The 13,828-nt window shown below is 41.6% G+C and overlaps 1 protein-coding gene across 1 annotated transcript; it reads left to right on the top strand.

Moving 5' to 3' along the window:
• The first annotated feature begins 8,792 nt into the window (after nt 1-8,792).
• Nucleotides 8,793-13,457, top strand: LOC139194277 (uncharacterized). Its single transcript, XM_070818604.1, has 3 exons — nt 8,793-8,928; nt 9,857-12,261; nt 12,341-13,457. Exons 2-3 carry the CDS (start codon nt 10,168-10,170, stop codon nt 13,199-13,201), a joined length of 2,955 nt encoding a protein of 984 aa, XP_070674705.1. The 5' UTR covers nt 8,793-8,928; nt 9,857-10,167; the 3' UTR covers nt 13,202-13,457.
• The last annotated feature ends 371 nt before the right edge of the window (nt 13,458-13,828 follow it).

The following is a 13,828-nucleotide window of genomic DNA, read 5'->3' as shown; positions in this document are numbered from 1 at the left end:
AAATAATCCTTCAAGTGGTATCAGAGCCTAGGTCTAGTAGTTGGTGAATCCTTTTGTGTTTTGTAGTTCATTGTTTGTGATTTAAAAGTTGTAATTGTTACAAGCTTTATTCTTGTTTCTTTGAATGTAAATTTTGTTAGAAAATTTGCCATCTCAAATGTTGTAGATGTAGTTCATATGAGCATGAATATTGGAGCTAAAATTTGGTGCCATGACTTTGGGGATTTTCGGCCAAATCCAAAGGGTGGATTTTTTGGTTCTTGTTTGACTTGTTAAAAGTGTTTTCAAGTGACTTTTGGAACCCCTATGTACCCTAGTTTGGTTAGATGTTATTTCCCTAAAGTTTGAATGGTTTTGGAATGTTTTTGGGTGAAAAATGTTCATGGAAAATTTTGAGTTTTTTCATGAGTGTTCTTCATTGTTCTTGACATTTTTGCCAAGAACAAAAATGTTTGTGTTTTGATTCAAAGTTTTGGTTAATTTCATAAAGTCTTTGTTTTGTGTTGGTTGATGTGAATTTTCTATCACCAAAACATTTATTTTGAAAGGTGATAGAAATTGTGATCACACACCTTACACACCTTACACACCACATGCATGGTTTTATGATTCACAACAACCAAATTCCACTTGCAAGGCTTTATGACTTAGTTGAAAAAATTTCCAAATTTTTGTGGACTTATCTCCACTCCTTTTCCCTCTCTAAAAACCGGCCCTCCCTCAATGGGAGTACTTTTGGGTCTTTTATGCAATTACATAAAGTTTTGATACTTTTGTGTATTTGCACTTTGGCCCAAAAGTTTACGTTTTTACGTTTAGGTCCAAAAACGCTAAAGGACAAATTGTTTTGCTCCTTTAATGAAGTTTTTGCATTGATTAAATTTTGGGTTCTAGTGTAATTATATGAAGTAGTGGACTTTTGTGTCTTTACAAAGTGACCCCAAAAGTTTTGCAATATAGCCCAAAAGTTGAGGTTAATTGCTTTATGGCCCAAAAGTTGTGGTTATTGCATATTGGCCCAAATTAGGTAGAGAACAAAATTGTTTTGTCTCTTTAAATGAGAATTGGATTTTCATTTTGTTTAGCTCCATTTAAATCAATTTTATGGATACAAAAACCAAATGAAAATGTTGCATTCAATTTAATTAGTTAATGTGTTAATTAATTAAAGGGTGATTATGAACCTAAGCCTAATATAATTGAGCTATGTGAAAGGCCGTTTCAAATTTGTTTGAACCATGGGAATGTGTAGATTAGATTTTGGTTGTAATTTGATTTGATCAAATGTTGTAAAAGGGCTTAAGCTCTTCTTTACTTTAAAGTAATTTATTTTATGCAAATGTTGTAATGAGCATAAGCTCACCTTTACTTTGAAGTACTTCTTTCTTGCTTTATATGATATGCATGAAAATGAAGTAGTTGGGTCCAACGCCCCTAAGACAAAACTCCTTAATGTGATTAAACGCGTAACTAAAATCAATCTCCATCCCTAGACCGAGATTCAACACAAGGCTCGTGTTGAATCTAAACAAAGGTTCATAGTCATCCTAAGGCCCTAAGGCAACTATATAGTCCATCAAATGAATGCAAAGGTTATGTTAGTAGTATCATATACTCTTGCTTTAAAAACCGTTTTATAAGCATAGTGGGAGTATTATATACAACTAAAACAATCATATGGACCAATAGTTGTAATAGGACCAAAATTGTTTTAATAGAGATTAAAATGTATGTTTATATGTGATGAGACCTAAAACCCTCAACCAAACCATTATTAAGTTGATAAGCGTGAGAGTGCTTAGAACACTCTTTCGTAGGCCTTCCACCGTGGTGGGATCCAATCGTTTATGACTTGTACACCGGCTTCACCCTATCATGGGGAAGTACAAAGTGCATGCTTATACTCAGGAGGAATCCATACACATATGATGAGGTGAGTGTAGGCAACGAGGATGGCCAACATCGTATCATCGTGAGGCTATTCTTGAACCCCTTCATGAACTAAGCATGGTGGGAATGACTTAACTAAGTGCAATGGAGCCAATATCATATCATTGTGAGGTGACATTCTCTAGAGGCCAAATTAGATGGGTACTTGCATTAGTTGCAAATGAGTAAGCGTACTCTCTTATTATTATTAATGCTAGCCAATATCATATCATTGTGAGGTGGGCTTGGTAATAGTGAGCCTCCCATAACCTACTAGGAGTTTCATCCAAAACTCTCGAATTCCAATGAGGGATATGGAATTTGCAAAAAATAGTGGGTGGTGCTATTTGATTTAAAGACCCGAATCAAATGGTTTAAAATCAATCCATTTATATTCGTTATGTATTTGTTTACCAATATATTTGCAAACGCTATCCAAAACCTTGACAAAGAAAAGCCGAATGCTTTAGTTTCCGGACTTGGTAACACAATCCCAAAGATTGTCTTAAAAGGATTGCATATGTATCTAAGTAGTCTCATCCTCACAATCTTCCTAATGATAATGTATCATTGGAAGAACATGTTAGAAAAGTCTATCATGAAGAGGACAACACAAACAACCAATGCTTAATCCTTTGTTAAATGAACAAAGGAACTTACGAAGATTAGCATAATGACAAGGACACTTTTAGTGTTATTAGTTCTTCACTTACAAATCGTTGTATGAAGAAATAATAGTTGCTTTGAACAACCCTTAGTCAATGCAAACACTAGTGCTTGTTTCTTTGTTAAATGAACAAAGAACTTGAGAAGAAAGCACAAAGGCATGGACACTTTATGTGCCATGTTTCTTCACTTACAAATTGTTGTATGAAAAATGAGAGTTGCCTTGTACAACTCTTGAAGGTTTGTAATTATGTTTAGAACATAATGGTTGGTTGACAAAAATAGTCCATTAACATGGACTTATAATGATTTTGAATCATTGAGTGTTGAAGTGATAAACCACTTAATGAGACGGAAACTAGGCAAGGACTTCACCTTTGTGTCCCTATCCTTATGGTTCACTAGGTTTATTGTAAACTATATAGTGAACAATAACCACATGCTCTCCAAAATGTTTGATGTGTATAACACAATTGAAATAAGTTTCAAGAGAGATAGTGGGAGTTTAGGGACCATGACTATTGTAGTCAAAGGAGAAGTCAAATGAAGAAGATAAAATTAACTCCAAGGGAACAAACTTTCTTTATGAAAGGATGGACATTGGAAGGGGTATTTGCAAGAAATGTCTTGCAAGTGTCAAGAACACACCTTTCGAAGGTGTTGTAAATTGTTCTTGAAAAGTTCAAAACAGTTGGTTCTTCTACTTGAATACTTGATTCCGTATTAGCAACTATGTTTTACAATCGTTGTAAAAGTGTGGCTAATAAGAAGTAGAAGATTAATGAGAGAAGAGAAAGTACTTCACATTCGAAACGTGAATCAAATGTAGATCTCTGCGAAAGCAGATGGTACTTACTTCCTCATATGAACTACCAAAGAAATTGGAAAAACATAGATTGTCTTTATATTCCAATTTTAAGGAACTAAATTCCGTCACTATGTGAAATGGATAAATGTTTTGTTTGACAAAACATTGTTCTTTATTAATGAATGATTAGATTATTGTAATCTAATTAATTATCTCTATAGTAGAGATGATATGATAGTGTTAACTATTTAGAATACAATGATGCTTAAAACCCAAAAGGTTGCAAGGTAGTGACTAATCCCAACTAAAGTTATGATACCTCTAAAAACATAAATTACGAGTTGGTCATAGATGGACGCTTTGGATCGTTAGATCCGGATCCAATGCCTTCTTGTTAAAATTGTATAGAGGCGAAATGTTCGAATCTTTAATTTTTTTTAGAAAGAAGAAAGAATCACAAGGTTGTTGAGGTTAATTCACTTAGATGTTAGTGGCACTTGTCCACAAACATAATACTACTCATGTTGTATGACATTCACCGAAGATCACTGTAAACACGGAAATTCCTGCGATGAATGAGACAAGAACACGTGTACAAAATAATATTTGTATTAATGATTTAGGGGTTACAATCTCTTCTACAAATTTATCCTCTGATTCTATCTTTGAAACGTGTAGATGTAGTGTTGTCGATCCAAGGGCCGTCGAGGCTTGATCTTGGACGAACAGTTGATGAATGATGAACACCTTCTTCAAGGGCCGTCGGGGCTTGATCTTGAATTGGTGGAAGTTCTTCAAGGGGGGGTTAGGGCTTGATCTTGAAGGAGGATTTCACGAAGAACGAAGAGGGCTTTCTTGATCCTTCGGGATTTGCTTGAGAGCTTCAGAGTTTCGAGACTTCAAGGCTTTGGTGTGGTGTGAATTCTCTTCCAATTTGGGAGTAGAGAAAGTGTATGCCCCCCAAAGTCCTCCCTTTGATTCTTTGATGGAGGAGCCTATTTATAGGCTTTGGGAGTGAATCACCACCATCCATTTGTTTTGGTGGATGTTGTAGGTGAATTTGGGTGGATGTTGTAGGTGAATTTGGTGGGTGTTGTAGGTGAAACTTGGGTGGATGTTGTAGGTGAAACTTGGGTGGATGTTGTAGGTGAAGTGAATGAATGTTGTAATTTTAATACAATGGTCAACATTTATTACACTAAAATCTTAATGTTTACGAATGTAATCTTAATGCAATGGCTAACATTTATGCCACCGAAATTTCAATGTCTACAAATGCCCCCACTTCAAGGCGCGTTGTATACATGTGCTTGTTACATGTAGAAGATGCGTTTTGAAGTCCCTTAATGCAGTCGTCGACCCAAGGGCCGTTGAGGCTTGATCTTGAACTGGTCTGGGAGTTTCTTCAAGTGCCGTTAAGGCTTGTTCTTGAATTTTGTTTGAAATTTCTTCAAGGGCCGTTGAGGCTTAATCTTGGATGAAATTGGACCACAAGGAGCTTCGTGTAGTAGACGATCCTTGGCTTTGATAATGGATGACTCGGCACGTATTTTGTTGTGCTTGTTGACTTTCCACAGCTTTGATCTTGAACTAGGCTGGAGGAGTTTTCTGGTTGCCTCCAAAGGACTTTCCACAGACTTAATCTTAAACTGGATTTGACTCAAGGGTGGTGGACACTTGATCTTGAGTCAGGGTCGTTGAGGCTTGATTTCGAACTTAAACATGACCGCGAGCAGTTTCAGGACATGCATGCTTTGAAAGATCAAGGAAGTTCGCAGCATTTTCATATGAACCCTGAGCAGTTTGGTCAACAGTATGATCTTCAAGATCGATGGGCTCTTCTTCCAGTTGGTGACTTGATCTTTAAGGATTAGCGAGACTTTGCTCTTCGGTGACAGTGCCAGCGAAAGGTCGTTAAAGCTTCTCGAGCCTTTTGGGTTAGAGCAACGGTGTCCATCTTGGATCTTTACTTGAACTCCTCCGTCTGGATGATGTGGTCATGCAGGGAAGGGCTTCGTGCTTCATGATTTGTTCCAGCTCGTTGTGTTGCATTCTTCTCTGCTTATTTCTTTTGCATGGCTGAAGCGATGTGCAACCTTTTGCCTTTAAATGGTTTATTGGAGCACCACCTCTCAGCGACTCACTCATGCTTGGCAGCTTCAGTGCAAAGAGCCGATGTCAACAGATCCACACTCTTGAAGCATTTGCTGAGGGAATTCGAGACATATTAGCAGTTGAAGATGAGCACTCGAGAGCAACGCTAGGTAAGTAACCAGGCAAAGGTTCCGGGCAATCAGTTCCTGGTCGGACATTTAATTTCAGGTTCCGACTGATTGCTTCCTTTCCCCTTGTTCTGCAGGCAAGAGCAAGGGCAGAGGAGAAGATGGGGGAAGAGCATGATATGAGATACCTTTGCTTTCGACCCCAGTGATATGAGATACTTTTGCTTTTGAAGAAGTAGCGGACGATCAGCACATGCATTCGTCGCGCATGTCTCCATATGCTTCGATGCATCATCTTCATCTGCATCATCTTCACCTGCATCATCTGTTTTCCAGGCAGACGTGGTAGACGAAGAGGAAGCAGAAGATGTTGACGATGCGTATTCGAGAGCACGGCTAGGTGAGCAATCAGGAAAGGTTCCAAGCAGTCGGTTCCTTACCAGGAGCTTGAGTGGAGGTTCCGACATATTGCTTTCTTTATCCTTGTCTTCGTAGTGAAGAGGGAAGACAAAGAAAAGGATAGGGAGAAAGCATGCTATGAGATACTCTTGCTCTCAACCCCAGTGATATGAGATACCTTTACTCTGGTGTGGCTTGGTTGAAGAGGCGCTTCCAGGGAGGAAGAAAACTGAATTTTGGTTGCAGATGCCCTCGGCGAGGAAGAAAGGTCAGGCTGGATGCGTTTTCAGGGAGGAAGAAAACTGAGTTTTGGTTGCAAATGTCTTCGGCAAGGAAGAAAGGTCAGGCTGGATGTGTTTTCAGGGAGGAAGAAAACTGAGTTTTGGTTGCAAATGTCTTCGGCAAGGAAGAAAGGTCAGGCTGGATGTGTTTTCAGGGAGGAAGAAAACTGAGTTTTGGTTGCAGATGCCTTCGGCAAGGAAGATGAGTCAAGCTAGATGTGTGTCTTGCTATAGGATGGAGGTCGAATTATATGGTGAGCTCTCAACATCAAGTGGTAGGGTGAGCGTGGCCTTGTCACCCACGCTTTGTCGGCAGAAGTGCGGTAGTTGGCGTAATGGACCTCACACGTTTTCAACTTTGTCAGTGATATCTGACGAAGTTGCACGTGATAGCCGAAAACTGAGATTGTGTCTGAGAAGTGTCGACGGACTTTACGCAGAAAAATCCAGGTTTTGAAATTCGGAGAGTGGTGTTTCTTCGATTTACGAACGAATGGTTGTGCTGCCTCTCCTTTTAAAGAGGTGTCAATTGTATTCAACACGCACAATTTGAAGATTGCCTGCCCGTGAAAAATTATCTCTGCTACTCTTTACTTCATCCAACCTTTTTCTTTTAGTATTTTTTTGAAAATGACTTCCCCTTTTAACATTTGCTTAGATTTGAGTCTTAGCAGCGACACAGGTGCACCGCGTCAGGGTAATGTATGGCGCCCGTCTTTTTTTTCTTCTAATGGCCCTCTTACAGTTGAAGACTCTGTGATGAGGGATGCAACAACGGCTACGGTTGTAGCTAGAAACCTCCTCACTCCTAAAGATAATAGGATACTTTCACGACGGTCCGATGAGTTAGCTGTTCAAGAGTCCCAGGCTCTCAGTGTCCAGTGTGCGAACTCTGTTTCCAACATGGGCCAACGCTTACTTGCTCGAACTCGCCAGGTTGAATCATTGACAACTGAGGTGGCAGCTCTTAGTCAAGAGATTAGGCAGCTCAAGCGTGAGAATAGAGAGTTGCATGTGCTTGCAAATAGTTATTCGACGAGCATGAAGAGGAAGCTTGATCAGCTGACGGACTCCGAAGGTCGAATTCAAAGTGACCATCGGAAGTTTGTGGATGTATTCCAGAGGCACTTTTTGCCTTCGTCATCTGGAGTTCGACCAAGTATTGAGGCTCCGAATAAGCTATCTTCGGTGCCTCCTTCTTTTAGGGTTCCACCGAGTACCAAGGCTCCAAGTACTGAGGCTTCACACAAGTGACATTCGTGGAGGCTTTTTCTACTTTCTTTCTCTTTTTGTTTTTTTTTTTTTTTTGTTTGTAATTTCTCGGAGATATTAATGGACATGCCTTATTTTATTCCGTGCATCTACTCGGACGAACGTGTGGGAGTTAGAGTGTTGGGACTTATAATGTGCATGGCACGTATATACACCCACACAACAATTATTTTTTCAAGTAATGATGCCCATTTTGAAACCTTTATTTTCTTTGCCCTCCGCATGGTGCTGATATACATAATTCCTTTTTTTTTTTTTTTTTTAAATGGCGCCATGCACCATCCTTCCCATTTTTTCTATCTTTCAATGGTTTTGTCGCCACCACCTTTCCTTCAAATTTTTTTTTTTTTTTCAGAGTAGTGCCATGCACCAAGATTTCACTATTTGTATACATATGTTTTGATGGATGTTGCCTGACGCACCAAACACCTTTCATCATTTTTTTTTTATTTTATTTTTATTTTTATTATATATATTTAAGAAACTAGGAACATGATTCTTCAAAGGGGAAGCGAAGTGGAGAGCATGGGTCTTCCTTGCTGCATCGTATTCTTCTCTGTACCACTTTTTATTTGCACAGTCACCGCACCATTCTTCTATGCGTTCTTCTCTGCACACGGATCACTGTTTGAACAGCTACTATACTACATTCTTCTCTGCACTCTTCTCTTCACGCGGATCACTGTTTGCACAGCTACTGTTTGAACAGCTACTATACTACATTCTTCTCTGCACTCTTCTCTTCACGCGGATCACTGTTTGCACAGCTACTGTTTGAACAGCTACTATACTACATTCTTCTCTGCACTATTCTCTTCACGCGGATCACTGTTTGCACAGCTACTGTACTGCATTCTTCTCTGCACTCTTCTCTTCACGCGGATCACTGTTTGCACAGCTACTGTACTGCATTCTTCACTGCATGCGGATTGCTGTTTACACAGTCACTGCATCGCATGCGGATCCGTTTCTTTTGCAATTGTTGAGATCGTTGTATATATATACATAGGCATACGCACACACATACACACATAGGGCGCTGCACATTCACCACACAGCTGCTACCTGGCTGCGATCACGACTGCGTGCACTGCTTCCTGCGTTCCCCGCGTCTGCTAGCTGGTAAGTCTCTGTATTTGCTACCTCTTTCAGCTCTACATCTTCGTCGACTGGGCTTTCTTATGTAGCATCCTCTGTTGCTCATGCTACTAACAGTGCGCCTATTGTTCCTGGAGGATCCTCGTTTGCTGCTACTGAGCTCGGTGCTGGAAGGAAATGCAGGAGGTAGGGTGACCAGCGCTGCAGATGGGAAGAAAGAGGTAGTCGGCTGGCAGGGTGCAGCTTTTACTTCGTGAGTTCGTTTATATGTATAACCCATCACCATGCATTTATGTATATATCCCAGAGCCACACGCAGCAGGCGTTTATACATATATATATATATATATATATATATATATATATACGGGTTAGCGTCCTTCACTGCTTTTTTAGATGTATTCAGAGTAACGTTAACATTTACAAGTTAACTTAAACCCTTCAAAGCACGGTATTTGTATATCGGCAAACATAGCCCCACCCTTCACATCCAAGTTCAAATCTGTTCATTCGACCCGCATGCCTTTCTTCTGTGTTGTGCCTTCCAAGTCTTGCATTAACAATCTGTCACGGATGATCTGTTTATCGAACGCTGTTAAGTCATCCAGGATAGCTGTGCAGCATCCCATGCTGTCATGTTTCTTCATTAGCTTGTTTGAAGAAGCATGCCCGTGAACGTTACATCCAGTAAAACAGTATTGAAGTCGCAGAAAGTGCCTTATATATACATATATATATATGTATGTCCTGGAGCCGCGCACAGCATACCTCTATACATATATATAGCCTGGAGCCGCACACACTCACACTTATTTATATACATTTATAGCCCTGAGATCAGTTGTCCCATCTTGGATGCCGCACATACTTACACTTATTTATATATATATATATATATGTTGAGTGTCTTGTCGCTTTTTGACATGTTGTACGTACATATATATATATATATATAAGTTGGCTGGCGGTTGTCCCATCATTCTGCATGCATACATATATATGGAAGTTGGTTGTGATTGATACCGTGCACACATGTACATGTATGTGGAAATTGATTTGTCCCCTCACCAAACCGTGCACTTGTTTCATCACCACGAACATAATATAATGTTTTTTTTTTTTTTTTTTTTTATGCACGATGTGTGTGCTCCCACTGATGGATTTGTTTGCTGTGATGCCAGGAATCTTTGATCTTGAGAAGGCAGAGCTTGACTCCAGGATCTTCACGAAGCTTTTAGAGCCGTGGTAGCAGGTCGTAGGTGTGCCAGATACTGCAACGAGGTTTCGCTGTGTAGTGCCTTTTGATCACAGTTTTCCCTCGGTGGTGTGCTGCCGTGTGGAGCTGTGCAAGAGACTGCAGCGGGGCTCCGCTGCGGGTTTACGTAGTATTTTGGTTTCCTCTGCCACTGTAGCGTGCTTTGAAGGGTCGTCCTGTAGCTACCATCTTTGTCGTGCTGGTCAAGTTTTGTGGCCGACTTTTTTTGTTGCAGTCATGGTGTTTCTCAAGTGCTTTAAAAGCAACACTATCACCATTCTTGCAAAGGAAGGCGATTCACAGGATAGTGGAACGACGTTAAAGCTTTATGCGCCACTTACCGGCCCCAAGGCGCTTGCCCTTCCCGCAAAAGACAATTCCATGCATATTAAGTCGTGGTCTTCTGAAGTACCTTGGGATGTGGTAGACTCTGTTCGACTAAATGCAAAGAAAAAGGCGTGCACATCGATGAGTCTTATCTTGAACCATTCGCACCATGTTCGTGACAATCATTCAGTTTCGTTTGAGCTTCTTGGCGATCGTATCCGCAGCGGAGCTATGGCTTGGAGTAGCACCTTGTCGACTACTGGAGGAGCCGCCTTCGTTGAGTTTTATTGGGAATGGCTTGAAGATGTCTTGAGCCGTTCCAAAGATATGCTTACCAGCACGGGCATTTATCATGCTGTATATGCATCTCTGTTCAGTTATGACCGACATTCTTCCGTCATGCGTGCATTCTTTGAGCATTGGTGTTCAGCGACCAACACACTTCACACGGCTCGAGGGGAGATGTCGTTCTCGCTTTGGGATCTCCATAAGATAGGAGGCTTGCCAATCCAGGGAAAATTCTATGATGAGGTTGTTCCTAGCGTGGAAGAGTTTTCTTATCGCAACAGTCGAGGATTACCTGCGAGCTGCCGCTATTTGTTTGAGGCATACCATAAGCTTTTCCAAGAGGCCCCAGGTAAGTCAGGCGTGAAGATTTCTTCATGGATCCGATTTTGGTATTGGGATGCCATGAAGTACAAGAGGCCTTCGAAGAAAAGTGGTCGTAACAAGACAACCAGGCCTAAGGGGGACTCAGACCCGTCGGGTGTCATTGGTCCAGCTGTTCGTCGTACTTCTGCTGAGTTGAAGGCATTTGAGGATTGTGGCGTGGCGTCAGAGCACTTAGAAGAATCTTACTTAGCCGCTTTCTTAGCTTGTTGGCTCTGTAAGTTTGTTTTCCCCAAGGATGATGTCAACCTCATTCGTCCCGGAGTCTTCAAAGTTGTTAGCAAGATGGCTGCAGGTGAATCTTTTAGCCTTGCTATTCCAGTTTTAGCCAACATTTACGACGGCTTGAATGTTATTTCGAACTTGGCAAGCACTGAAGATCGTGCTGCGGTGCTCCCTTACCACTATGTGTATGGTTGGTTGGGTGAGTATTTTGGCACTCATTTTTCTTCGTCAACTTTAGACAAGTCAGGTCATTCTTCTCCGACTTCAGTCAAGATGGGGCCTTTAATGACGAAGTATTCTGGTGTGCTTTCTGCGAGGAGTCTTGACGATTCGCAGGCTCAAACACTGTTTAGAAGTTGTGAAGGCTTAAAAATGGACCGCCTGGCGAGAGTTGGCTCAGTACGGCGAGGCATCATGGACGATTCGCATCTTCGCTCTTCAGATTTGTCTTATCTTATAAGTCTTCGCTTGGCGTATGTTTCTTTGCGGCAAGAAAACCGATGCGTCGTTCAGCCGTACAATCCTCACCGTTTTAGCAGGCAATTTGGTTTCGTCCAAAATGTGCCGGGCAGGCTGAAGGAAAAGGCCCAATTAGAATCCTTGCAGGCCGTGTATATGCATTGGGAGTCTTGTACCCGTGCCTGTATGAACGCTTATATTACCCTGCCAGCCAAGGACGAGTTCAGGGGTAATCCAGTGACTCGTGTTTACGCGCATTGGTGGTCAAAGGTACATCATGAGGATTTGGGGATGGCAAGTGGTACTAATTCTTCCCATTCACACCATGATGCGTCGAAAGAAGGCAGTTTTGCGACTCCTATGCAGCTGGTACCTTTTGATCGTGCGAGTGCAACTCCCTTGCAAGACAGACCTGTGGCTTTAGTCCGTCAACGCTTGTGCTCGTCTCCTCACCATTTAGACGCTTCTGAAGAGGCGGGTGACGAAGTTGATTCGTATGAAGATGGACTTGTTTTGCGACGGCGCCAACAAGTTTTAAACAAACGACCTCTTGAAGTTGCTCAGGTTGACAGCGATGTCAATTTTCGTCATAAAAAGAAAGAAGTGTTTAGGCCTCCCCAATCCGATGGTCGTGTGTCTTCAGAGAAAGATGTATGCATTTCTTTCTCTCTCATGACTTCTTATTCTTATTTCAGCTTTTGCTTCTAACACCTCTCTTCGTCTTCTTTAGGTTGGGCCTTCTTGTTCTTTTGATTTGGCGACCGCGGGTGTTCACTCCTATATGGATATGCTACTTGGAGGCAATCTACCTACAAACGGGGAGATTGGGGATCCGCCCGGTGAAGAGCTCGTTCAAAATTCGCCCAATCTTCCAAGCCTGCCGTGTGTAGGTGAAGGCGTACAAGAGTCCATCATACGTCCAGCACCTTTGCCAGCTAGTTCTGCGATCTCTTTGAGAGGGCCGAACCTTAATGGTACCGAGCAATTTATCCATCGCCTCAAACTTCGTGCTGCCTTGGATGTCAAAAGCCATATTGAGAGTAGGATTTCGAAGTGCTCGCTGGAAGACCTTTCATTGCTCGAAGAAGATTTGTCGAAGCTTGTTTCTACGATTGACAATCTTAATGTTGATTCTTCGTCTTTGAGGATCAAGATCGCCGAACTTATGGCTGCCTCCACTGAGTATTCTTCCTTGCGCGCTATTTCCTTGAAGAAGTTGAGCCCAGATGATCGAGCTCAACAGCTTGCAGCAATAGACTTGTCCTTAGCCCGAGTCCGGTCTTCTCAGCAAGTTGCTTCGGGAGATTATCAAGTCACAGAGGCTTCTTTAGCTTCCGTCCAGGTGCGTCTGGATGCGTTGGTACGAGAGCGAGAGCAGTTGGGAACCCAAGCATCACAACTTGAAAAGGTTCTTGCAGAACAGAGGGCTACACTTTCTCAGCACCATGAGGAGATTTCACGTCTAGAACAAGAGAAAGGCATGGCTATGGATTTGCCCACCTTGTCTCCGACCGAGGTGGAGACTTTGAAGACTTTGGAAGGCTTGTTTCAAGATCGCCTTCGTAGTTTTAGGGACATATCTTTCCAGTAATATTTTCTGTTTTTATTTTTTATTTTTTTATTTTTTATTTATTTTTTATTTTAAAGAAATGAAGTATTCGTCTTCTTGCATTTGCTCTTTATTCTTCAAAGTATTTGTGTTTTTGTTGATGATGTGACTGTACTTGAAGTTTTGAAGTTTCAAGTTGCCTACGTACCCCCGGTTGATGAGGGATCAAGTCATAACGTAGTTCAAATGGTGATGATTTTTTGTTTTTTATAGTGATTTTGATGATGATTTTGCCGTACACAGTTTATGCTCTTGCGGGCCAGGAGCCTTGTGCCGTAGCCTTTTAGAGGTAGTAACGCTTCAAGAATCTGCCATTGATGGGACCGATCTTCAAGCCGTCTTCTGCCATGATTAAGTAGGCGCCGTTTGTGTAGACCTCTTGTATTACGTACGGTCCATCCCACTTTGATGTGAACTTGCTTTTTGTCTTGTGAGTCGTGATGATAGGCCTTCGTAATGCAAGGACGAGATCTCTAGTTTGGAAAGACCTTGGGCGGACCTTCTTGTTGAATGCCTTGGATAGCCGTGCTTGGTAGCATTCCAAGTGTTGTTGAGCTTCGAGCCTTCTTTCGTCGAGTGATTCCAACTCTTGAAGGCGCAACTTTGCAT

Source organism: Malus domestica, chromosome 03, assembly GCF_042453785.1.
Source record: "Malus domestica chromosome 03, GDT2T_hap1".
Taxonomy (NCBI): domain Eukaryota; kingdom Viridiplantae; phylum Streptophyta; class Magnoliopsida; order Rosales; family Rosaceae; genus Malus; species Malus domestica.
Note: the sequence above shows the minus strand (reverse complement) of the source record. Positions and strands in the feature narration are given on the sequence as shown.